The sequence below is a fragment of the Cervus canadensis genome, chromosome 1 (assembly GCF_019320065.1).
Source record: "Cervus canadensis isolate Bull #8, Minnesota chromosome 1, ASM1932006v1, whole genome shotgun sequence".
Taxonomy (NCBI): domain Eukaryota; kingdom Metazoa; phylum Chordata; class Mammalia; order Artiodactyla; family Cervidae; genus Cervus; species Cervus canadensis.
In genome coordinates, this window is record NC_057386.1 from 92,313,206 (window position 1) to 92,340,446 (window position 27,241).

Genomic DNA, 27,241 nt, shown 5'->3' on the forward strand with positions numbered 1-27,241 from the left:
ATATTACTCAGTCATAAAAAAATGAAATAATGCCATTTGTAGCAACATGAATGGACCTAGAGCTTGTCATACTGAGTGAAGTAAATCAAAGACAAATATAAGATATCGCTTATATGTGGAATCTGAAGAAATGGTACAAATGAATTTATTTTAAAGATAGAAATAGAGTCACATGTGTAAGAAAGAAACTGATAATTACCCGGGAGGGAGGGCTACATTAGGAGACTGAGATGGACATATACACATATAAAACAGATGGCTCTAAGGGCCTACCGCATCGCACAGGGGCTCTACTCAAACCCCACTGACCTGATGGGAACGGCCTCTTAGAAAGAACGTATTATGTATAGCTGACTCACTCTGCTGTAGAGCAGAAACTAATGTGACATTGTCAACTACATGCCATAAAAGTAACTAAAAGGAAATCCAAAGAGCTTCACTCAGAAAAAAAATCAAAAACTATCTGTATAAGCTCAAAACACCAGTATTGTTAGATACCCTTCTGTGAGGAAAGTTATAGAGAGCTGCTAACTGCTACTGGTATGGTATCATGGCCGAGGTTTGTATATATACACACACTTAGGTACATGTCTTTTCTACTCCCACGATGACACAAGTAGGGTCTGTGTCTATTATACTGCTCTGTTTCCCTGCATCATTCCCCACGCAGTCTGGTCAACAGACTTGCAATCCCAGTTGTAATAATAATGGTGAAGTTGACAGAGAACCTGCATTAATGGAGAAGATCCTAGCCAGGAGTGAGGACCCTGGAGTGGCAGTGATAAAAAGTTAAAAGTCTCTGCTCGTAAATGAGCTTATATATAAATAAGAACAGGAGGAGGAGGTAAAAGTTTTGAGCACCTACTATGTATAAGAGACCCTGATCTTGGCACTTGATATAAACTAGTCTGCACAAAAACTGAGAGAGGAGCACTACTGTCTCTGTGTCACAGCTGAGGGAACGAACTCGGCACAGTTTGCCCAGGAGCACACAGCGAGTAAGTGGCAGAGCTGGCATTTGTACTTAAGTGAGGAACCCACAGGCCTTCCTGGCGGCGCAGAGGGTAAAGCGCCTGCCTGCATTGCGGGAGACCTGGGTTCAATCCCTGAGTTGGGAAGATCCCCTGGAGAAGGAAATGGCAACCCACTCCACTACCCTTGCCCGGAAAATCCCATGGACAGAGGAGCCTGGTAGGCTACAGTATATGGGATTGGCAAAGAGTATTCTATATAGTGTTTTGTATGTCAAATTTGAAAGAAGCTTTAAAAACTCATACTCAAAATTTTATATGTCCATCCCAATGCTCCTCAGACAGCTGCACAATATATTTTTATAACTAAAGTTTAATAGCTTTGCAGCAAAATGCAATGAATTAGAGTGCCTACTCAGGAGTCAAGACAGTCAAGACCGCCTGGCGTGCCCTCCAGACTCTGCCTCACACGAGCTGTGTTTTCTTGGTTACTTTAATGCTCCCTCAGAACTATAGTTTTTGCATCTGTGAAATAAGAGTATAATACTCTATTTATATGAATGTGAAGATTAAATGGTATAATATTTGCAAAACCTTAATGAAGATTTAATAAATACCAATACTAGTAAATTCACAGCAATAAAAGTTAAAGAAAAAAATATAAATAAGAAAGCATTACTTACCGAAGCCAATAATCTTCCATCTTCTTTCATAGCAAGATAACGGTTCGCACACACTCCTTTGATAGACACAACCCCTCTCTCTTCTGCTTGAAGTTGTAGTTTGACTGTAAGTAACAGAAAAATTACCTTTGTAGCATCATAGGAAAATGAGGCATCTACATACACATTTATGCAACATGCAGGGAAAAGACAAGACACGTGGGCAACCAGCCAGTCCACCCTGGCAAGGAGCTGGGGGCCGAGGTGAAATGTCAGTTAAATCCTATTAGAGCAGATGACCCACTGGAGCATAAGTGCCTCCAGACTCCCTTCTCACTCCAGTGTCAGTGAGCTGATAAGAGGGACAGATGGAGAATTTCTCTTGTTCAATAGGTAATTACCTCCACTTGGCCTTGTTAACTAAAAATTTTTTTTTGAGTGAACATATCTGAAGGATACATAAATACATAAACCAATTAAGAGAATTTTCACACTACTGCTTAAGTTTAAATTCTTTAAAAGTTATTTTTAACCTGTTCTTCACAAATAAAATATAATTGCTATTATCTTTTGGTTTGTATTTCCTTGAGTTTCTGCACATCTTATTTCTAGCTTTCCCTTCAATACAATACCAAATGCATTCATCTTTCTTTATGGACAGATTGTGATATATAGATTGTTTTTTAACTAGATATTTGCAAAAAAATAATGTTTACACTTAATTTGCTTATATGGTGTGAAGATTTTCAGACTATAAAATCCTGAAGAGGATGACCTATGTGTTACACTACATTGTCAATATTAAACAGATTGTCAGAAAACAAAAAAATAGATATTACATAAGCATGGTAATGCTAGATGGACAAATAATCATCTAATCAACTCAATGAAAATTAAGTTTAAAATTTCTCTTTTGCTATTCAGAGGCAGCATTCTCCAAAATGTATTTTGACTAACAGAGATTACTTAAAAAACAGGTTCTGGGGCCAGTTAAATTTAAGAAATTCTTGGTAAGTCAAATTAACTCTTTACTGTCAAACATCTCAGAACTGTGCTTCTCATAACCTGCATTATAAATTACCACAAAGGGAATCAAGTAAAAAAGGCATTTGTTGGACATTTAATTTTATGTCTGATTCTCCTCAGTGTACCAGTCACTCCAGGTGAAATTCTTCTGCAGAAACATAAAAGATACAAAGTAAAAGGAATATAATCAAGTCATGAAAACATAAAGTTTTTCACATTATGGAAAAATGTAGAAAATAAGATTTATTTTTAACAAATATAAGCAAAATTCTATTAATGATTAGATCCTTAAGTCATATATGATACATGAGCATCTCTTTTTAACTCATGAAGTTGTATAAATGCTCATGACTGCACAGTCAATCACTAAACTTTTTTCTGGCACTTTATCAATAAACTGTAACCTAGCTCTAGCCCACCATTTTGTACATGTATAATTACTGTTCATAAGGCAGATTATGGATATTAATGTGTGGTCAATACCAGTGACTCAGAAGCAAAAGTAACTGTCATTCATTTATTCATTGGCCTTTCATAGATTCCTTGGGAATTCATGTTTGGATACTGTTATTTGATAAGCCACTAAAAAGTAAACATTAATTGTCAATACCATATAACCATAAAAATACAGACTAAAAGTAACCAGAGCCTAAATCAATAAGAAGCTAGATAATCCACAAAAATCATAGATTTTCTTTAAAAACCCATCAGGTCTGAGGTACAAAGAGATCTGAACAAGATTTCACATAAAGAATTCCACATTTGGGGTCCCTTCCCCCCAAAAAGAGATGACCTGCTTTCATTTTTGACAGGAAGAAGAAGAATCCTGCCAAAATGGGGAGTATGAATAAACCAGCTGAACTTTTACAGACTTTTAATAGCTGCTGATATCAAAGAGCAATTCCATACCCACCTGCCAGTTCTACAGAGCTTGCACCTAGTGTACAACCACCACACCCAAGAAGCAGAAGACAGAACAGAAGAGCTGAGAGAGCCTTCTGAATCACCTAGGCTTTGCTGAGTGCAAAGCAGCTGTCCACTGAAGGCTGGAAGCAGAACAGAGCTGAGAGCCCGGGAGAAGCACCGAGCCGTCAGCAAATGAAAAGGAGGATGGAGAGAAATCTGAAAGGACAAGGTGGAGTTCCAGAGCAAAGTTAGCTCCTGAACTACCCAAATAGTTAGCAACTGGACCATTTTGTCTCAGAAAAATGGAACATGGAAAACTACAACCCAAAAGAAGGCAGGAAAAGAGAAACAAAAGGACAAAGAACAAATGGGGTAAACAAATTCCAAGATGGCAGATAAACCCAAACATATCAATAATTAAATGTAAAGGAACTAAATACTTCACTTTTTAAAGGAAAAAACTGTCAACAAGATAAAAGGCAAAAACCCAACTATGTTGTTTACAAGAAAAGCACTTTAAATACAAAGATACAAGCGAGTTGAAAATAATGTGGGGAAATACATAAGTTGCACACCCTAATTATTAATGCTGGTATGGCTATATTAGTATCTGATGATGTGGACTTCAAGGCAACTAGTGTAACTAGATATGAACAAAGTTATTTCATAATCATGAGAGATACCTGAAGAAAAAAATAAACAGAACTGAATTGTCTGAAGCAAAAATTGACAAATCAGTTAGTATATGGAATATAAGAATAACATTGTCAACTAACCTGATCTGACATTTTTTCCTTTTGAGATCAGGTAGGTTTCATTTACCTGAGACTTATTCTCTTAACATCATCATTCGAAAACTATGCTAAAAAAAAAATAAACTCTGCCAGGATGGTAAGCGATCCTATACTTATTTGCCTAGCTGACTTGAGTTGTTCATATCACTTAACTCCAGCTTAAAAGTTCTTTTCCAGAGTTACCATGATGTTTAAGTACTGTCAATGGCTCTTGTACTAAAACTACTGGTGCCCCTGGTACTTTTGTTTTTTAAGTCAAGATATAATTCATGTATGATACAATTCATGTAAAGTATTTGTGATTCAGTGGTTTTTAATAGAGTTACAAGGTTGTGCAGCCATCACCACAATCAATTTTAGTTTAGAACATGTTCATCCCACACCTCCTGTGTTCCCAGTACCACCATCCCAACTCTAGGCTGCCACTAATCCACCTCCTATCTCTATAGATGTGCCTTGTCTGGATATTTCATATAAAGATGGTCATACAGTATGTGGTCTTTTGTGACTGGCTTCCTTCACTTAGCATGTTTTCAAGTTTCACTCACATTATAGCCATGAATCAGTACTTCATTCTTTTTTACTGCCAAATAACATTCCATTGAATAGACCACATTTGATTTACCCACCCAGTTGGATAGACAGTTTCCAGTTTTTGGCTGTTATGAATTAATAATGCTGCTACAAACATTTCTGTACAGGATTTTGTATAGACACATTTTCATTTCTCTTGGGCATATACTGAAAAGTCAGTATGGTACTATGTTTAATCATTTGAGAAACTGTCAGATTGTTTTCCAAAGCAACCATTTTACATTGTCACAAGAAATTAAGGGGTCCAGTTTCTCCACATCCAGGCCATTTTTTTTGTAATCCTGGGTTTTTGTTTTGTTCTCCTATTATAGTCATTTTGATTGGGTACAGAGTGGTTATCTCTTAGTTTTCATTTGCATTTCTCTGATGCTGAATATCTTTTCATGTGTTTATTGGCTATTTGTGTATCTTTAGAGAAATGTCTATTCAGATTCTTGGCTCATTTTTTAAGTAGACTTGTCTTTTTCACATTGAGTTGTATATGTTCTAGATTCAAGCGCTAATCAGATATCTGACTTGCAAATAAATATCTTCTTCCATGCTGTGGGTTGTCTTTTCACTTTCTTGATGTTATCCTTTGATGCATAAACATTTTTAATTTTCATGAAATCCAATTTATTGATTTTGTTCTTTCATTGCTTGTCATATCTGAGACACTATTGCCTAACTTCATGAGTCATGAAGACTCATGCCTATGCTTTTCTCTTTAGTGTTTTAGTTTTAACTTGTATATTTAGGTTTTGATCCATTGTGAGCCAATTTTTGTATGCTGTATAAAATACCAAGTGTATGCCATATTAGACATGACTGAAAATAACTGCATTTATGAGTAACAAGAGGAAGAGGAAATATCTCAATTAAAAGAGATGTAAGAAGCATATCATCCAAAAGGGAACTATACTTTATCTGTCTCTATCCCATGCCGGGCACACAGAAATATCTAGTGAATATTTGGTGGGTTGAAAGCATCTCACTTGCAAAAGAAAAATGGGTAAAGGAACTCATTGTTATAATGTCCTCGATATTGTACATTAGTATTATACAGGTGCTATGAGATTACGGAAAATGACATATTATGTTAGATGAAAAAAATCTAAGAATCTTTCTAGGAGAGAGGAGATTTGAGCTAAGGTTTGAAAGATATGTAGGAGATAATCTCACAAACAAGGTACAGGGTAGGGAGATTAAAGCGAATGATATTCCAGGCAGAATGTCATTTCAGGACTGAGGCAGAAGATAGCCACAAAGCCTAGACAGCCAAGTCTGAGACAGCTCGAGCAACAGGCATAAATCCAGACTGAGAAACCTCGCAGGTCAAATAATCTAGTTTCCTCAACAGTCAGTTACTATGGAGGAAAAAAAGATGGAAGGAGGACCTGAGACTTAAAAAAGGCCTAAAGCTCATACTTTAAAAAGCAAAACTAAACTAGAATATTTAAGGATGCCTATCACTGATGAAACTACTAAGAAATTCAAAGTATTTAGAAATCTGTGTACTTTATTGGAGAGGGTGCACACAGAGAGGCATCTGGGGTGGCTGGCAAAGTTCTGTTCTCTAACCTGAGTGGTGATTATAATAATGTTCACCTAGTAATAACCCATTCATTTATGAATTTGTTTTATGTGGTTTCCTGTATCTACATTATATTTTACATTTTGAAAGTTCTTTAAAAAAAATTCTACAATAGAAAACCTTTCTAAATTGGACCTCTGAACCGTGATACAGCCCAGGTCTTTTCAGCATGCTGGAGACCACCAACCTATGTTCAGGTTTTGGATGCATGCACAGAAGTCAACAATTTTGATCATAAGACTTCTCATGACTTTCTAATGTTGATATTTAAGTCCAGTAAGATACGAACTTGGAAAAATAGTGTGTTATCCAAGTTATCTAAGCTTACAATTCAACTTTTTCCCCCTCTGCTGTAGCATAAAAACAAAAGCTGTAAGGCACAGAATTGAAGAACCTTATCATTAGGCAAGCTTCCCTGGTGGCTCAGCTAGTAAAGAAACCGCCTGCAATGCGGGAGACCTGGATGCGATCCCTGGGGTGGGAAGATCCCCTGGAGAAGGGAAAGGCCACCCACTCCAGTATTCTGGCCTGGAGAATTCCATGGACTGTATAGTCCATGGGGTCACAAAGAGTTGGACACAACCAAGCAACTTTCACACACACACTTCACTAGTCGTCACTTGGTCCCATCATGATACAGTTACATCTTCAATCCCATCTACATATCCATAAACAGTTGTCTGCTTTTTACTTCACAGTCTTTAGCAAAGGAAAATTTACATGGTCTTTCTAAAATGATTTTGATAGGTAAGCAAAGAAACAGAAACTGATCACATTAAGTAAACTACTCAAATGTTCAAGTGCTCAGACCATTAACATCTGACACATTTAGTTACACAGTATAACCAAAAAGCCAGCCAAAGGATTATTTCAATGTGACTACTATGGCTCAAAACATTTTGCAACTCCTTTTTTGGAATTTGTATCATTTTCTTTTGAATGGGCTCAAAGGATGATAAACCTTAAAATCATAAATACTAACTTGTTAGAGCTATAAAGGACTTCAGAGGTCATTGCAGTGCACCCTACTCATTCATAAATAAAGAAGCTGACATTTAGAGAGGTTTGTCTCTGGTAAAAGAATATGGTTTTTGGAAACAGACAAAAGATAGTCAGCTCTATGAACATGGAGCTCAAAGAAAAAATCTACTAGAATAAAGATCTGGTTAATAATAGCAAACAGTGGCTACCTTGGATGCACAGGCTGCTCCAGACCCATACAGGAAGACTAAAATGAGATCCAGAACAGTGTGTAGCAGGCATGAATTAAAGGGCAAAGGACGGAATCCTGGGGAGCACCAACATTTACAGGAGTACAGGGTGTAGAACCTGAAGTGTGGTCAGTCCATGCCAGCCTGTGAGGGTATGTATTACACACGCACCTAATACCTACCTACACCACACACACACGCGCACACTCTCACTCGCTCGCTAAGCCAGCCTGTGAGGGGAATGTACTGTATACACACCTAGTACCTACCTACACCACACACACACAGTCCAAACCAGCCTGTGGGGTATGTACTATACACATACCTAACCCCTACACCACCACCACCACACACACACACATGCATACAGAGATTTGGAAACTGAGAGACAAAACTGTTCCCCTTTGCAAGTAGAATAATAATATGCATTAAAATTAAGACACTAAATGCAACATAATATTCTAGATTGGATTCTGAAACAGAAAAGGGATGTTAGTGGAAAAAGTGGTGAAATCTAAATGAAGTCTGCAAACAGTAATGTACCAGTATCAGCTTTTTTTTTTTTAACTCTTGACTGAAGTGCCACACTTCTGTGTAAGTTATGTAAGAAGTTAACTTCAGGGAAAGCTGGGTAAAGGCATAGGGGAACTTGTAAAACCTCTGCAACTCTTCAACAAATCTTTTATAATTACTGCTAAAGTTTTTTTAAAGTCAAAATACAAACAAACTATTGGGAATACTTATCAAGGTTGCCTGATACAAGAATACATAAAAATCAGTGGAGTTTCATAACCCACAACAAACTGTTGGAACATGTAATTAAAAACAAAAAAAAGATAGCATTTGAGATAATAACTAAAGGTACCAAGGACTTTTATGAATAAAGTTACAAAAGTTTATTAAAAGTAATTTTGAAAAGATTTAAAAGGGGAGCTATGTATGCTTACCAATGGAAGGACTCAATATAGCTAAGATATCACTTTCCTGCCAAACAGTCAATACATTTAATGAACCCCCAAGAGAGTTGTCAGAAGTAGAAAAGTAGGGGAAAGTAAAAACCAAGTGAAGACAGAAATCTTAAGTGGGACCTTTGAAAAGACCTTCACTGTCAAATGGTACAACAGAAGTGATGTAATACAAGCTGAGTAGTAGTCACTGGATTAGTCACAGAATTTGAGAACAGTGAATGCAGACAACTTCTTCAAGAAGTTTGGATGAAATAAACCTCAGAAGTTAGATTGTAGTACTCAGAAAAAAATACCACAGTGTCAAATGCATGGATTTTGGAGGCAGACAGAATTGGACTCATCAGGTTTCCCCACTTACCAGTTGAGCTGACCTCTTCACTTGCACAACTGAAAATAACTACTAGTGCACAAGGTTATACAGTGAAGATTAGATATTAGATCTCTCCCCATATATAAAAGTTTTAGTACATAGTAATCATCAGAGATACTGGCCCCCTATTTTATACCTGCTTCTTTCTATTGCTTTGTTTTGAAATTCAAAGAATTGTATAATTTTTTAGGAAACTTTATCTAGAATATCTAGGAAAGCGTATGATCTACAAAGTGTAGATGGGATACCTTTCACAAATATGTCATTTATGCTGCATGTAACGTCCTACCACAGGCTGACTTCTCCTATAGCAAATAAATTTATAATTTCACTATTTTCAAGGGAAGTAAACTAAAAGGTACTTACTGCAAAGAAGACACAGGCCTTATACAATTTCTCAACCTATTGTCCTGTATTTGTTATTTATTAATTCATTCAACAAAATGGTATCACACTTGCTTCATGTGTCAGAAACTGCTCTAGGAGCTAGAAATACAACAGGAACCAAGAACTACAAAGTGTCTGCCCTCACGTAGCTTACATTCTGGTGGCAAATGCATGGTGTTCTTTAGTTGGTCCAGCATTAATGTTACTTCTCATTTAAATAATCTGAAGTCAAAGCAAAGTGAAACTTGTAATTTAGTACACAAAGATAATCAGAAAGCCGTTGTCTAATACTGTATTTCAAGGATCACTATATAGGTCTACAGCTGACAGTACTCATATTCCTGACATCCTCCTCTCAGAACACTGCACACATATTAATTCCTTCCTTACTCATTCAAAACCAACATTAATGTAAAACTTGATGATAAAGTGTGTTAGCTTTACAATAAAATATTTTTCAGTCAAAAAGTAACTGAGTTAGGTTCAGTTGTCTCCTTGGAACTGTAATTCATGAGTAACTAATAACTAAATTCCAAGGCATAAGCTACTGGTCTATTTTATTACATCAAAATTCATCCAGTTTAATGCTGAAGACTGCACTAAAAACTTCCTAATGCACAGATAACTGGCAAAGGAGTCCACGTAACAAAAGAAACACAGAAAAGCTTTAAATCTCCATATGTGTGGAATACCAGAGGGTAGTAATCAGACAACAAAGGTCAGCAACCTGGATTTATTCAATTATTCCTTTTTGTGTGGACAAAACACAAATCTGACTAAGGAGCTTCATTCATACTGACTCTCATTAACCTTTCATTTTTTTTTATCATTTCTTTTTGTACATCACCCTGGGGTGGGGAGGGGGATCCCATACATCCCAATCTCTTAACAACTCAACTGGCTACTTAAGTTTATAAACAGGAACATTATTAGACACACAGTTCATTGAAATTCTTAGCAACTCTTCAGTTTTCAAAGGTTAAAATTAGCATAATAAAGAAAAATAGGAAGGAAGGGAAGGATCTTAGAAATCCATGACTTCTTTCATTGCTATTCAGTCAGGACTTTATGAGTTGATTAAATCTTTCTCTGTATCAAGTCTTATAGCTACAACGTAAAAACTGTTTTCATTATGAGACTTAAGACTACCAATGATGACAACATATATAAAACAGTTAAAGTGTAATATGTCCAAAACATCAAATTTGCCATTTATGTCTAAACCATATCATTTAATTCCTACAATAAGAAATTTTAATGTACAGCTGATTTATGCCAAAGACAGGGCTGTTACAATCAATTCCAATCTATAAAAACTTACAAAAATCAATTTCTTCCAGTATCTCTTGATCTCCTATTTCATGTCCTAAAGTGGAAGTATTTGAGCTACCTGAGCTACAGGTAAGAGCAAATGTAACACAGGTCCAAACAGCTGCAGACGTTAGATGATTCTAGATTCTTCTAATAACACAATGGCAATGGTGGCTGTAGCCATGAAATTAAAAGACATTTGCTCCTTGGAAGAAAAGCTATGATAAACCTAGAGAGTGTATTAAAAAGTGGAGACATCACTTTTCCGACAGAGGTCTATATAGTCAAAGCTATGGTTTTTCCAGTAGTCATATATGGATGTGAGAGTTAGACCATAAAGAAGGTTGAGCATGGAAGAATTGATGCTTTTGAACTGCAGTGCTGGAGAAGACTCTTGAGAATCCCTTGGACAGCAAAGAGATCAAACCAGTCAATCCTAAAGGATATCAACCCTGAATATTAGAAGGACTAATGCTGAAGCTCCAATACTTTGGCCACCTGATGCAAAAAGCCAATCCACTGGCAAAGACCCTGAGGCTGGGAAAGTCTGAGGGCAAGAGGTGAATGGGGTGACAGAGGATAAGATGGCTGAATCACAACCCTGACTCAATGGACACGAGTTTGAGCAAACTCGATAGTGAAGAACGGAAGCCTGGAGTGCTGCAGTTCATGGGGTCGCAGAGAGTCAGACACGACTTGGCAACTAAACAACAATAATGGTGGTTCAGATGGCAAAGAATCTGCCCGCAATGCCTAAGACCTGGGTCAGAAGATCCCCTGGAGAAGGGAATGGCAACCCACTCCAATATCCTTGCCTGGAGAATTCCATAAACAGAGGAGTCTGGTGGGATACAGTCCATGAGGTCGCAAAGAGTCAGACAAGACTGAGTGACTAACACACATCATGGCTTTTACTTTGTTGGTGGCATCAGACAATGAAGTCAGACTGACAAGAAGGAAGAGGGAAAGACGATTTAGCACCTCGACACATTCCAGAAGCTCCAAGTGCAATACGGGGTTAATGCAGAGCTTCACAGTAGCAAAGATAACTACAAAGATGGAAAGGAAAGGAAAGAGTTCCCTCATCAGCAGATAATCACAAGCTGACAGAGAAAATACCTTCCCTCACCCTTTCCATAGCTACCCGGGATCCCAGACAGTATGGGACTATTCTAGTGTCAGGGAGAGGCTAGAAATGCTTGCCACCCAAGTCATTTCTTGGCCTGCTTTGTGGAGGTGTGTAATTCAGGAGGGAAAATTCTGACAGCCTTTGGCAGAGGCATTTTCTGGCAAGAATAGTTTCAGTTCTGACACCTCAGTAATCTGCAGTTGAGGACCCCACACTGTCTCCTGGCAGAGCAACCCAAGTCAGCACTGAGTATGCATGCACAATTACCAGCTTCCACCTACAAAACTCATCTGCTCTAAGTAAGTGTTAATGGCTATTTTCTTCCCAGAGGCCAACTACTGGAGAAATGTTTCTAAAAATAAGTTGGCCACAAAATTATAGAAATGGACAAGAGACTGGCAGGTGCCAGAGGTGGGCTTGGGGGACTGAGTGTGGCTATAAAAGGGCAGCCTGAGGAATCTCTGTGATGATGAAAATGTTCTGTGTCTTGGCTGTGTTGATGTCAACATCCCGGTGTGAAACTGTGAAAGGCACTATAAGATGTTACAACTGGGGAAAACCAGGCAAAGGGGACACAGAATCTCTGTGTTACTTCTTACTATTGTAAGTGAATCTAAAATTATCTCACATTTTTTCATTTAAAAAATGTCAGCCAACTAATTCAAAATGTCATCTCATTTAATAATTAATATTTGACTGTGATTTAAGAGACAAATTATTTGAGAAAGAAAAAAGTCAAATAATGTAAAGAAGAGAGACTCCTTTAAATATTATTTTTACTATAACTTCCATTTCCTTAGTGAACAAAAATGGGTGGAATTAAGAACCCATAGGTAGAATAGCCCATAAACCAAATAATCAGGCTCCAGTGTATACATGCCGCTAGATACAACTCATTCACTATGATCTCAGTCCTATCTAGGCACATGGAATAAAACACAATACAATACAGTATAAAAAATCTGATGCAAAGCTTCAGTTAACATTACATTTTAATGATTTTACTCTAATAATCATGAGGAAATATGAAATGATTCCAAGATGAATCACTACTTGAAAATTCTTTTTTTGATGGCTTATTCTATCGAATTCTCAATTATACAGAGGCTCATTACATGGTCTATGGGCTATTCTGTCCCCATAGATTCTCCATTTTTTCCATTCTCTATTCACAGCATCTCAATACTTCACTAGATGGTAAAGGAACATGGGATCGAGGAAAGAAGAATGAAGTTCAAATATCACTTTTGCTACCTCTTTGTTGCCATATTTAAAAGGTAGGTGGTGATGAACCTAGAGTCTCTTATACAAATTAAGTCAGAAAGAGAAAAACAGGTATCATATATTAATGCATACATGTGGAATCTAGAAAAATGGTACTGATGAACCTCCCAGAGAATGGATTTGTGGACACAGCAGGAGAAGGTAAAGGTAGGGTGAATTGAGAAGGCAGCACTGACATATATACACCATCATGTACCTAGTGCTAAGTTGCTGAATAACAAAGGGAGCCAAAGTAAAATTAAAAAGACAGACAGTAGAAAGCAGTTGTGTAAAAAAAGACTGAAAGATTTTGTATGCATCAGACAGCAGAGTGCTGTAGATCTTTACATTTTTCATCAGTAATAGAATACTAAGAACTGCCCTGCTGACCCTGAAACATGTGGGCACTTCGCATTTCTTCGTATTTCCTATAGTGTTTACTGAATAAACAGGACACGCGTCAGCTCCGCGAGCAGGTATCTGCACCACTCATGAGGAGCCATCTTCCAGCAGCGGCCTTCCAAGGCTGGAGGGGGAAGCGCCAGGTTTCAGAACTGCTGCTGTGTTGTCTGGGCGGACTGTGGCAGAGAGGCCCCTGAGGAAGTCAACAGCCTAACGTGGGCCAGACTGTTGCAAGTCAGGCAGACCTCCAGTCAGGGGCGGCCTGCTAGAAGCTGAGAAATATTTTCACTGAGAAATAACACTTGATGTTTCTAAATTTTCTTGAAAAATCTTTATCAGCTCCTTTGTCTCAGAATAAATGGGGTTCAGCATTCGAGGACCACTGAAAACACGTGTACTAAAAGTGGGGTATCAAACTCAAAAGCCGGCAGGGATCGTGTGAGTGACAGACAAGAGAGAAGCAGCTTGGTGATAAGACCAGGAGGAGAAGGGAATAGTGGGGACCATGACAAACCACAGGACATACACCCCAACTGATGGGCCAGCCACTACTCAGCACCAGCCAAGAGCGTGCACACACGCACGCACACACTTTACTGACGTCGCATTTTGGCTTATGGATCACCAATCAGAAATCCGTTTCAAAGGTTTATTAACCTGGTCAGAGTTCCCTGAAATCACAAGCAGATCAGATGAAGATAAACAGCAAAAATATACACTGCCTCCAGCAAGTATTTCTGCAACCAGTCCAACATACCCAAAAGATACAGCACCTCCTGATTACAGCCTTTTCTTGGCAATTCTTTCTACCTTTTGGAAACACTTCTAGGACAATTTGAGAGCGCCAAGGTCTCACTCAAAGCTAAGTGCCCCATGGAGATAATGTGACCAGCCTGGCTGGTCATGCAGCTCCCCTAGGGATGAATGCCAGTTAGCTGTTTGTGTTCCTGGCACTTCTTTCTGGATTGAGGAGTTCCTCAAAAATCTCACAATTCAGGCAGTTCCAGAACAGAAAACAGAGCAGCGAGTGTGTGCCTGAGAGAGGAGGAGCTTCAGGGGGAAAGGCAAGCAGGGGCACTGGGTGGAGAAGGGAAGTGGCCCGGAGTGTTCCAGCTCTTCAACTACACTCTCCCACACAGTCATTCTGTTTGACTGGTAAAATCATTAGGAAAACACCTTTCAAAGCAGGCTGAAGACAAGAGAGTTTTATTTGACCCTCATGAAAATAGCCCTGGCGGCACGTCTCTCAGTCAATGACGAGCGTTAGTGGGGCCTCCACTTTGGAAAACCCTGACTGCAGCCAAGAGCTCAAGGCCCATCCCCAGAACTTCTGAGGAGGCCCTCCCAAGGACAGCTCTCCCCTGCAGCCCCTGCATGACACGCTGGGCGGACTCAGGAGGAAGCTGGAAACAGCTCCTTGGCCTCTAAGTCTCCAGGAAGAAATAGGGCCCCTTCTTCGGCTGTGATGTTAAAGGAATAAAACAGGGTCACAGTGAAAGAAGAGCATGGCTCCACCCCAAAGAATGCAGCTGCCTTGAAGTCCAAGTTAATAAAGTTAAGTGGACTACTCTGGAGTTAAGTTCTTTAAAATAGTGTATTTGAAACTGTGGTTGAAAGCTGGTGGAGTGGGAGAGGTCCTTCGAAACACTGGCCATTTCCTTACACAGAATCTCAATTACTGAGGTTAAAAACTATCACTGATTTCACAAAAAATATGATGCCTTTGGAATGAAAATGAACCATCAAAATAATGTCAGGAATTAACTGAATATGCTTGTTCAGTTCCTTAGGTTCATGCCTTTCTGTGTTTATCACTTTATAAATGTTGTTCCCTCATATGAACAGGAAGTTATTCTTTCAGCATCCTATTTTTAAAATGTCATCTGATTCAAAAAGCTTATAGGTCTAAAAAAGAAAAAGAAAAATGTAATAGGTCTCACTTCCCACGTTCCTGACACGTTTTATATGCCCATCTATAGGAGACACGGGTGCTCTCATCAAGCAGCCTAACTAGCTAAGCCTCACTCACCCCAGCCTCAGTCAGCATCCAGAGCGCATGCGCTGAGCGCTTACTTAACAAACGTCTGCTTTCAGTGGCGAACATAGTTTGCAGAACTGCCTTCTGGATCTCTGTCCGTTTAATATGATAAGTACATCCTTTTCTTATACTTTGTGGATATTGTCCACTTTAGTTTATAAAAAGTCTGACTAAGTTCTGCTTATATTCTTCATGAAAACATTCATGAGGCACTCAGTGTGGGCCAAGCATCGCATCAGAACATACACCCAGCACCACTGATAACAGCAAAACCGACTATGCAGATGTAAAACCCAGCTGAGCCAGGAGCAGTGCAATGCAGAACGAGACAGCCCAAGGTTTTTTAAACTTAAGGAATTCCATTAAAAGGGATCTAATTTCCAACCCCCTGAAGTACCCAGTTTCCTCCTTTAATTCTTACCTAATTCTCCAAAACACAAACGGCAACAGTAAAATCCTTCCACTTCACATTTTATAGCCAGGATTTTTGCTCTGCCTCCTCATTACCTCCTCTATTCCCCTCTGTGTTTGAAGATATTTATAATGTAGATGGACTTAAACTCTTTCATTAAGTACCCTCCCTCCTCACTCTCTGATTCTGAAGCATGGATGATATACAGCAGTGGAAAAAGGGAGTTGTATAAATGGAGTAGAGTCCAATAAATAAGGCACTGGGAAAACAAGCAGGTTTGATGCAGTAAGAACAACAAATATACAGCAGGTTCTTGAAAAGAAAGGTATCAAACTGAAAATGGTGTTTAAAGAAAACCTAACTGAAAGGTTACTGCAGTTGTTCACATGCAAGACAATGAGGATGCGGATTTCAATGGTGGCAGTGAGGGTGGAGAACAAAGTAAGAAATGCCAAGGTTTCATGAAATCTAGATTTTGGTTAAAAATAAATAAATAAAAAGGTGAGGGGGGAGTTGTGTTTGGGTTTTTAACTTGGAAGAAAACTGCTGGAATAATCTGGGAGGAAAGCTGACAAAATGAGGCTGTCTTTTCTGATCCAGCACCAGCTCCATGCTCATCAATGAGAACAACGAATCGCCTATACTCAATTGGAAGTGAATTAGTTACGTTCAAACTACAAGAGTGACGTCCAAGTGAAGATGTTTTCCAGACAGTAGGGGTTTGGAAACTGGATGTGGTAGAGACTTATTTTGGTGGCTGCAATGAACCACACCTCTTGATAGTCATACCTTGTGTAGTCCGTCCCTCCCATATTGACTCTAGTCTTGGGCCAGGCTGACTGAGTTTAGTCAATGGGACGTTAGCAAACATGATGTAAACAGTGCTTACAGGCTGGAGCTTTGCCCTTGCGATCCAGTCTCGGCGTAAAGCAGCCCAGAGTAGTCTCATGGAGAGACCATGTGAAGAAAGCTCACTGGGGCCCCAGTCTCCCTGCCAAGGACCAGACATGTACGTAAAGCCATTTCAGGCGTTCCCATTCCAGCCACCGTCTGACTGCAGGTGCATGACCCACTTCACACTGTGCTAGCAGCAGGACCATCCGGCTGAACTAGAGTCACGCACAGAACCAGGAGAAACAATACAGTGGTCATTTCAGGCCATTAAATTCTGAGATGTTTGTTACCCAGCAGTAGGTATCTCAAGCACTGGAAGATAGACCAGATGTAAGTTTATAAAGGGGAGCTTTAGGAACAACAAACAATAGTCACAGCTGACATCCAGGAAGGGCTCACTATCTGACGTACTCATACAATATGAACATGGTAGCTATCATTAGCTAGCATCCCCACTTGGCAGATGAGGAAACTTGTACTTAAAGAAATGAAGTTACTTCCCCAAGATCACACAACTAGAAAGGCACAGCTGACCTAAACCCAGGTCTACCTATTACCTGTACAAATGTGAAAGATGAGAATGACCTTAACAGGACTGCTGAGGGCAGGACTAGGGCAGAAATAACAAACAACTTGCTTACAGTTTTGCATTTTTCTCTATCTTCAAGAACAGCTGTCCAAAACACATTCTGGTGAGGGAATGGATGAAGTCGAACCCCTGTTCAGAAAGCCAGCGTCTGCCTGTCACTCTCCCTCTGTACTGAGCTCTGGTGACAGCAGCGTCTCCTGCAGCCTCAGGCAGAGCCACTTGTGGTCTTCAGGTCTTCTGCTTTAGGAGCATCACTGTCCGGCCATCTTCAGGGACAGGCCTGGCATGAAGTGCCCTCTAGTCTTGGCTCATGGTCTTTCCTTTGGCCATGTGTATTTCTGATGACATTATCAGCCCTTTCCCCAAACTGATTCTTTGAACCTCCAACAGAATCTAAGTCAAAAATCCTCAGAGCCTGGCCCTTGGAAATCATCTAGTGAGGACTCTGCAGTTCAAGATAAGGAGGCAGAGTCCCAGGTTGGTGGACTGCTTGAGCCAAGGACCCAGGGTTAAACGTCAGCAATCCTAATCCTCCTCTCTTGGCTGGGTGCTGAGTGGCACTGCCCTGAAAAGCAAGTTACTCTATTGTTTTCTCGCTTGCCATTCTTCAAAGAATAGCTGGTTGAAATGATGCTGAAATTGTGCCTTGTTTCAAACAGTGAATTGTGTTAGGATGAAGAGAGTGGCGGGGGGAAGTGGCAAATGGAGAAAAATACCAAGAAGTAGGTAGCTCAGTTGGTAAAGAGTCTGCCTGCAATTCGGGAGACCTGGGTTCAATCCCTGGGTTGGGACGATTCACTGGAGAAGGGAGTGGCAACCCACTCCAGTAATCGTGCCTGGAGAATCCCATGGACAGAGGAGCATGACGGACTACAGTCCATGAGGTCACAAAGAGTCGGACATGACTGAGTGACTAACACTTTCACTTTCAAGGGAATTTATCTTCCCAAAGAAAGCCTTATACTGTGTCTTCTTATTCTTTATAACAAAATGACAAAGAGTTAATTGCTATAGCTTACAGAGTTTTTAAAAAGTCGCAAAAGTGTACAAATAGCAAAGCATATAGCATCTGGCTCTAGTATTCACACTTGGGTCCCAAAAAAGGAGCCTAAAATCAATCACTGAATGTATTTCCCTCCTCTGTGCCATGAAAAGTCGGCATTTTGTTTTCTTTTGCTGCTTTCTCCTTCCCAGATTTGGAACCACTCTCTGAAGAGAATGCCAAGAGCCCCGGACAACTAATTACTCAGGAGGCTGAATATGAAAGTCTGTTTCAGGCTAAATCTTCTCTTGCGTATTCTTGGGTGTGTGTGTGTTTTTCCTCTTTCTTCCTTTCCCTCTGTACTTTCTACCTCCCTTACCCTGTCTGCTCCCCTGATTTACTTTATCCTTTCTGCTTCCTCCAGAAAACATATGAGGGCTATGAAAAAGCGAAAAAAAAAATAGACATCTATAAAGGTACCCATCATTGTCTCACCATTAATTTTAGAGGAATAAGTCAAGGCTTTAGTTACAGGAGGTAATTGTTCTTGAGATGCTCCGAACGGAAACCTATCTCAGGCTTGAAAGACAGTCACGCTCCCAAGTAAGCTATTCCAAGTGTGTGCTCAGCTGACTCTTCTCAGCCCCATGGACTGTACGGGCTTCTCCAGGCAAGAATACTGGAGCGGGTTGCCATTTCCTCCTCCAGGGATCTTCCCAGCCCAGGGATCAAACCCGCATCTCCTGTGTCTCCTGCGCTGCAGGCTGATTCTTTACCCCAGAGCCCAGATTTTTCCAAAACCAGACACAAAATACATCTCACTTTGTTCAACTCATACTTTTTACCTTTTTTAAATCTTCTTCTCCCCCAAGAATTTCTGACATATTCTACTTTCTGTGGCTCTGGGAAAGGTGACTTTCCCATGAAGAAAAGAATATTCATAATCTAGGCTTCTTCTTCCAGCTGGGTAATACAAGGGATCAAACTCCTGATGTGCATTTTTTTAGGTTCATGGAAAGAACTGTTAAACTAGGAAGGTGCTTTGCAGATTACCTGTCCCAACACCAATGTTTTTAAAAATAGGAAACAGTCGCCTTGACCAAAAGATGTTTTTCTTACTCCACCCAGACCTTTCCCCTTGCAACACTCGAATCCTAAGGGCTGCTGGTCATCACAGGTCATTGCAACACCACTGGGAGCTGAGCACACTGGGGTCCAGCCAGTCCTTCCGAACTGCCGTTTCCACTAGGATCGGGCTGCTGCTGCCACTGCCAAGTCACGTCAGTAGTGTCCGACTCTGTGCGACCCCACAGACGGCAGCCCACCAGGCTCCCCCACCCCTGGGATTCTCCAGGCAAAAACACTGGAGTGGGTTGCCCGTTCCTTCTCCAGTGCATGAAAGTGAAAAGTGAAAGTGAAGTCGCTCAGTCGTGTCCGACTCTTCACGACCCCATGGACTGCAGCCTACCAGGCTCCTCCGTCCATGGGATTTTCCAGGCAAGAGTACTGGAGTGGGGTGCCATTGCCTTCTCCGTTTCATGTAGAAGACCCACCAAAAACCTAGCCTCCAAGATCCTTAGCTTATCAACACTAGGGACCTGCATTCACCACCTTCATGGCCACGCCATCATCTGAGAGCAGCTTTGCCATGATGTGGTATAACCTAACTGGCTGGGTTTATAGCCTCACTGATGTAACCGACTCTGAGGCCACCATTTATCTACCCGTCCGTAGCCTCTCGGGCTTCCCTTGTCACTCTGGACTATGTGGGTCATCTCTCAGGTCTGCTTTTTCCTTCTAGCACTTCTAAAACCTAAGCTCCAAGTTTTAGACCAATATAGCCATCTGGTTTCTGCACTTCCGCACTTGCATGTTGAACATACACAACGGAAGTGTACCCAGAAGTGACACAACCACCCAGATGGTGTTATCAGGAATGTGGGTCTCCAGCCTGAAGTGAGCCGTCGGCACATCTCACGTTTCTGTCCTCTCCCATCCTCGACAGCAGCCACAACGCTTACAGCATGTTCTACAAGCCCCAGCCCACAGCCACACCTCTCCGCCAGAGACAGCTCTGCCACCTGCTTCAAAGAAAAAAACTATCCCAGACATAGTGTCCTTCAGCATTCCCATTTTCCTAAAAATGTATTCACTCACACTGTGCTGGCCAAGCTAGGCTCATCATTTAGCGGAACACGGAACACGTTTGCCTTTTTTTTTTAAACAGTAACTAAGGCACCAAAGAGGGTTTGTCATTTTGTGCCGTTTTGCTACAAAATGGACACGCTGAAATCTCTGTATCTGGTGGCACTGCCTGGCATGGCCTTTTAGCTTCTCGGTGGGGAGGCACTTGTCCCTGAGAATATAAACCAGGAGAGTCGGTCAAGGAGACCCAACAGTCCAAGGTGCAGTAAGGGAGACCCACAGTACAAGGGAAAACTCCCCTGCTCTTGGCCCAACACCTCACCACGCTCCCTCACGTCCTTGCTCACTCTCAGCAGCACCAGTGATGTGTACTGAAGAGCAGAAAGGCATCTGATCCCCCTTCCTGTACTTCTGTGCTGTCCTGGATTTCTCATGAGGCTCAGCCTACAACAGAAGAACCTCTAGTTACGCTGATACCCCTGCTTCTAGTCAATGCTAATTTTCCTTAATTAAGAATAAGAGGATGATATATGAAAGACATTTCCAATCACAGACTAGAATATGATATTAAAAAAAGAAAAAGAAAAACTAGCACCTGTTTTACGCAATCAGACTACAGCCTCAACTCCTCTCTGCTGTCTGGTCCTCAGAAACCAGCATCTGAGGCCCAGTTCACGTCTGTGATGACAGCTGAGCAGGGGACCTTTGGAGCAGATGGCAGCTGACAGAGACCAGGGACGGCAGTCATCCTACGGATGACCAGAGGCAACAGCAGCCCCAGACATCTCCACATGGAAGCACCGCTCTGATCTTGTTGGGGATCCTTTTCTGTTTAATAACAACATTTCTTCTGGAATAGTGTCATCATTCTTGTTTTCAGAAATCCTAAGGAAGCAAGGCTAACCCACATATGTTGGGGAAAGGAAAAGAGAACCAGAAGAAAACAGCTAATGAAAAACAGTACAGAGATTCCTCAGAAAATTAAAAATAAAACTATCATATGATCCAACAATCCCACCTGTTGGTATTTATACAAAGAAAACAAAATCACTAACTCAAAAAAAAAAAATTGCACCCATGTTCACTGCAGCTTTACAACAGTCAAGACATGAAAACAACGTGTCCACCATCAATGGATGAATGAATAAAGAAAATGTGAAATACACATATACACAAACACACACAGAATATTATTCGACCATTAAAAAAGAAGAGTCTTGCCATGTATGACAACGTGAGTGGATCTTAAGGGCATTATGCAAAGTGAAATAAGTCCAACAGACAAAAATATGTATTGCATATTATTTTCACGTAGAATCTTTAAAAAGAAAACATCTCATAGATACAGAGAACAGATTGATGGATTGATTGCCAGGGGCAGGGAGCTGGGAAGGTAGACAAAATGGATAAAGGTAGTCTAAATGTACAAACTTAAAATTAGAAAGCAGCCCTGGGGGTGTAATGTACATCACTGTGTCTACAGTTAACAAAACTGTGCTGTGTAACTGAAAGCTGCTGGGAGGGTAGATCTTTTATTTTTTCTTTTTCAAACTATTTCTCTTACTCTAGAAATTCTAAGAGAAATCATTTTTTTTTTAATTCAAATGGTAATATTGTTAAAAATAAAAGCTTTCAATACTGAAGAAATCTGTGTTTGATTTTTTTACTTTCTGAAATTTGCTTCTCCTAATAATGATAAGAACTCAGTATGATATAAACATGGATGGTATGTCTGACTACTTAATATCTGTTATTTGTGTGCTGCCAGTCTTTTTACCTATAAACTCCACCTTTGAAATGCTTTTGTTCTCTCAGCTCTTGATAAACACATACCTACATTTCAGGGTTGGAAAGAACCACCTCCTATTTTACAGATGAGAATTCTGAGACATAGAAGTTTCATGACTTGCCAAAACTATGCCCATTTTTAGGGACAAGAATTTAAGTCTAACACTCTACAGCACTGTTCTCACCTCCAAGGATTCTTCATTCCTAACAATATTTACTACCGCAGGAGAGAACACTGGATGATAAAATCAAGGCTCAGAAAGGTTGAATTCACTCAGCCAGCTGGTGCTAGGGTTAAAAGCATCTTGTTCAGTCGTGAAGTCATGCCCAACTCTCTTGTGACCCATGGACTATAGTCCACCAGGCTCCTCTGTCCATGGGATTTCCCAGACAAGAATATCTGGAGTGGGTTGCCATTTCCCTCTCCAGGGAAAGGGTAAATCTTAAAAGTTCACATCATAAAAAAAAAATAAATAAATTGTAACTAAGAGAGATGACAGATGTTAACTAAACTTACTGTTGTGATCATGTTCCAATATATACATATAAAAATGATTTGATATATTACTAAAACTAATACAGTGCTATATGTCAATTATATCTCAACTTATAAGAGAAAGAAGGGGAGGAGACAGCAGAGGAGGAGGAGGAGAAGGAACCTAGCTGCCGCGTCCCCTGAGGTACCAGTCATGGAAGGTGGAGTCTCCTTGGGCTCTCGGTGGGGACCAAAGCAAAACCAAACCACCTTGGCGTTGACAGGAGGCCAGTCTATGCCTCTCAGGAACCATCTGCCCCACGTCCTTGGGACATCGCTGTGAATATGGGGGGACTGCCCAAGCCAGGGTTGAAAACTTAGGCCAGTCCAGGATTTATGCCAACAAAGGCCCTGTGATCGTTAATCTCACTGTCGACTTGCCTGGGCCATGCAGCCCAGATATTTGGTCACACATCATTCTGGATGTTTCTGTGGGGGTGTTTTTGGATGCGGTTTATATTTAAACTGATGGATTCTGAGTAAATTGGATTGTCCTCCACAACATGGGTGGCCTCATCCAATCTCCTGAAGGTCTGTCAGAACAAAAGACTGACCTTCCTTGAGTAAGAAGGAATTCTCCCAGCAGTCTTTTGAACTTGAACCGCAACATCTGCCTCTTCTCTGGGTCTCCAGCCTGACGGGTTGCCAGCTTCCATAATCACATGAATCAGTTTCTTAAATCTCTCCTTCCCTCTCCCACAGATATCTCCTAATGGTTCAGTTTCTCTGGAGAACCCTGACTAATATTGCACAGTCTCCCTACAAACTGAGCCGCCAAGTCATCAGGAGACAAGCATCTGTTTAGCTGTTGCCCTCCACAGCATCTTCACTAGCAGGGCTGGCCTCAGTGATGAGACTCCAAAGTCAGACTGACCTTTGGTGAGCGTCGCTGCTCGTATATCAAACCCCACGCACAGGGTCAGTCCAGACTCCAACTGTGACCATCTCCTCCCTTCCCAGAGTCTCTCTGCTTCCATTAAACTTACTCCACCCCTCTGTGATCTGATACAGTCCCTTCATGTCTTTCCCAGGACCTTTCCAAAGAACATGGTTATGATTCACCTTAGAAGAGTAAAATATATTATGCAGAATTGTGGTGAATGCTACTTAGAAATTATAGTGAATTAGAAGTAACGTTCTACTTTCAAATAGAGCATTCCCAAAGCAAAGCATTTACACTGATAAGAACCAAGGCCACGCATCTGAGTGGGACTTAAGGGAAAATAAGCCAAGAATTGGATGAAAATAAGCCAAGGAATAGACGAAGGAGTAAGAAGTAGGTTCCTTCTAATGAGCAAGAACAGACCTGAGCACTGATCTCCAAGAGTCAGTCAGTCGGTGTGCTGTGTCCATCCGTGTGACCAATGGCCAAAGACCGCCTCCACACACAGCTCCACCCTCCCAAAACAGGAACCTACTGGTTACTATCTCATCTCTCTCCATCCTTTCATGTTCATGGACCCCAACATTCGCCTCCTCTCCCTCACCCCCACTCATCCTTCTTAGAAATTTTTATATAAATATGGATATGTAATTGTTAACATTTTCCAAATACACAGATAAAGAAGTTAAGATTCCCCTTCATTACTTTTCTCTCAATCCTAGCTCCCTTTCTGAAGTTTTAAGCACTACATAGCAGTTTGGTATATCCCCTTTTCAGATCTTAGCCTACATATTTACTCTGTTAAGTATATAGTACTTTTTTGTATTTTTATACTTGGGATAATATTTTTAGTGTCATTTCAATAATTTCCTTTTTTCTGTTGACAAAATGGAGACCTTTCCATCCTAGTGCATTTATATCACTTATGATATGCCAGGCAATGGTGTAAGAGAACTACATTTCTCAACTGGACTATTGCAATAATTCCCTAAGGCTCCTCCCTACTCCCAGCTTTATACCCTTCAGTCTATCCCACATGCCTGTCTGAGTGATTTTACAAAAGCCCAGATCTGATACTCTTACTCTCCTGATTAAAATCCTTCACTGACTTCCCACTGCCTTGAGGATCAAGACCAAATTGTTAGTATGGCTTACAAAGCCCATCAGAATCCAGGCTCTTCCATATATCAGGACAAAACTGTTAATTCAAAAATATTCATGTACCCTATGTTCATAGCAGCACTATTTACAATAGCCAAGAGATGGAAGCAACATAAATGCCCACTGTCAGATGAATGGATAAGAAGACATAATCTATTTATACAGATACATATACACACACACACACACATATACATAAAATGGAATATTATTCAGCCATAAAAAATGAAATAATGCCATTTGCAGCTACACGGATGGATCTAGAGATCATCAGACTAAGTGAAGTCAGAAAAAGACAAATACCGTATGACATCTCTTATATGAGGAATCTAAAATAAGACAGAAGTGAATTTACCAATGAAAGACTCACAGACACAGAGAACAGACATGTGGTTGCCAAGAGGAAGGGGGTTCAGGGGAAGGTTGGATTGGGAGTTTGAGACTAGCAGATGCAAACTATTATATATAGAATGGATAAATAATAAGGTACTACTGTATAGCACAGGGAACTACACCCAATAGTTTCTAATAACTTACAAGGGAAAAGAATCTGAAAAGAAATAGATACATGAATGTGTAACTGAATCACTCTGCTGTACACCAGAAACTAGCACCACAATGTAAATCAACTCTACTTCAAGCAAAAAAAAAAGAAAGAATCCGGGCCCTTTCCTATGTGGCTGGCCTTACCTCTTACCCTAACCCTACACCCCAGCCATGGCAACAAGCCTGCAGTCCCCAAAGCATACCAAAGCTGGCGGTGCTTCTTGTCCTCATGCCCTTCTTTGCTTTCTAAGCAAAATTAGTTGAGTTGCAAAACATATATGTAATAACCAAATGAATTCTCCTGCTGCATGGGGATATTAGCCACACACTGTTAAAAGTGGTGTGGCAGATCGAGCAAAACTTTGTTTAGAATAAGTTAGAATAAAGTTTCCAACTTTGTTTAGAGTATGAACCTAAAGCATCATTCTCTGGTGGTAATCAAGAGAGTCAGCTGCCTGGCAAACATCTACTTGCCTCCCGACACCCAGTGGAGCAGTCACTCCTGTCTGAAGCCTTTTTCTGACTTTGCTGTGAGAAGCACTGTCCTCCTTGACATGATCTCACCCGTCCCCCAGGACACAATACAAGCAAAGCAGCCGTAACATTTCAGTGTCAATGCTGACTTACATCTTTCTCATCCTGTTAGACAATACACAGCTCAAGGGGCAGAAGCCTGCCTTTTTTTTTAGTCAAAGTATAACTGGTGTACAATATTGTGTTAGTTTCAAGTGTTAGGTGCCTATCTTGACTTTTAATCTCCAGCAGCCAACACTATATAGGACTATATAGCAGACATTTTGTGGTTAAAATAACAAATCAATAAAGTTTTTTATTGCAATATGTAACTTATCTGGCCCCAAATAATATTTTAAATGAGTTACAAAGATACCGACAATATACCAAGACCAAAAAAAAAAAAAAAAAAACTTTAAAAATGGTTCTTAAATAAGGCAAATAGGAAATAAGGGTTAAAAATTTATGAAGCCAGGATTGAGATTATCATACTTCCTAGAAGTGGACCACATATTTGGCTTTCTAGAAGCCAGTAGCAGTAACAAGTTTCCCAGAGTCCATAAGGTTAAAATAAACTGGCCGCCAAGAAGAAGCATGAACTAGTCCCCGACAGTTACCACAAAGAAATTTCCCTCAGGAGACCTCAAAGTGGACACTATGTAACGAGATCAACAGCAGCTTGAAATATTTCTTAGAATTAACACAGACACCAGTTTTGCAGAGATGTTATTCCCAAGAATCGTTCACCATAAACTACAGACTCAAATTAACACATTCCAATCAGCTCTTCCTCACAGCTGGGTTAGTTAGAAGATACACCTTAGTTATCAGCAGCAGTGTCCTTGACATATTTTGGGCCACGGACAACTTTTTAAGAATCTGATAAAATGCTGTGTATTCTCCCCTCAGAAACAACACCTTGATATAATATTTTATATATATTTTCAAGGGATTATGGAAACCTGGAACTTGTTCATGAACTGTCCAGGTTAAAATACCCAACCTGGATGGAAGATGCACTGTATCTCTTTGAGTCAGGCTGAATTATAAAGAACCACATACATTAACTGTCAGCCATGGTGAGCAGTAGGCTTCTTTCCAGAAAACAGAGGTACCTAGTAGGATAGTAGGAACACCCTCTCACTGCTGGAGATGAGGGCATGGGCAAGGCCAAGAGTCTTCAGAATC

The 27,241-nt window shown here is 40.4% G+C and overlaps 1 protein-coding gene across 1 annotated transcript in view; it reads right to left on the minus strand.

Moving 5' to 3' along the window:
* The window catches only part of FGF2 (fibroblast growth factor 2), a 52,670-nt gene that overhangs the window by 12,058 nt on the left and 13,371 nt on the right, over window positions 1-27,241 (minus strand). Inside the window, exon 2 of the mRNA XM_043487071.1 lies at window positions 1,655-1,758. Coding sequence (XP_043343006.1) covers window positions 1,655-1,758 — 104 coding nt within the window. The remainder of the gene's footprint in view (window positions 1-1,654; window positions 1,759-27,241) is intronic.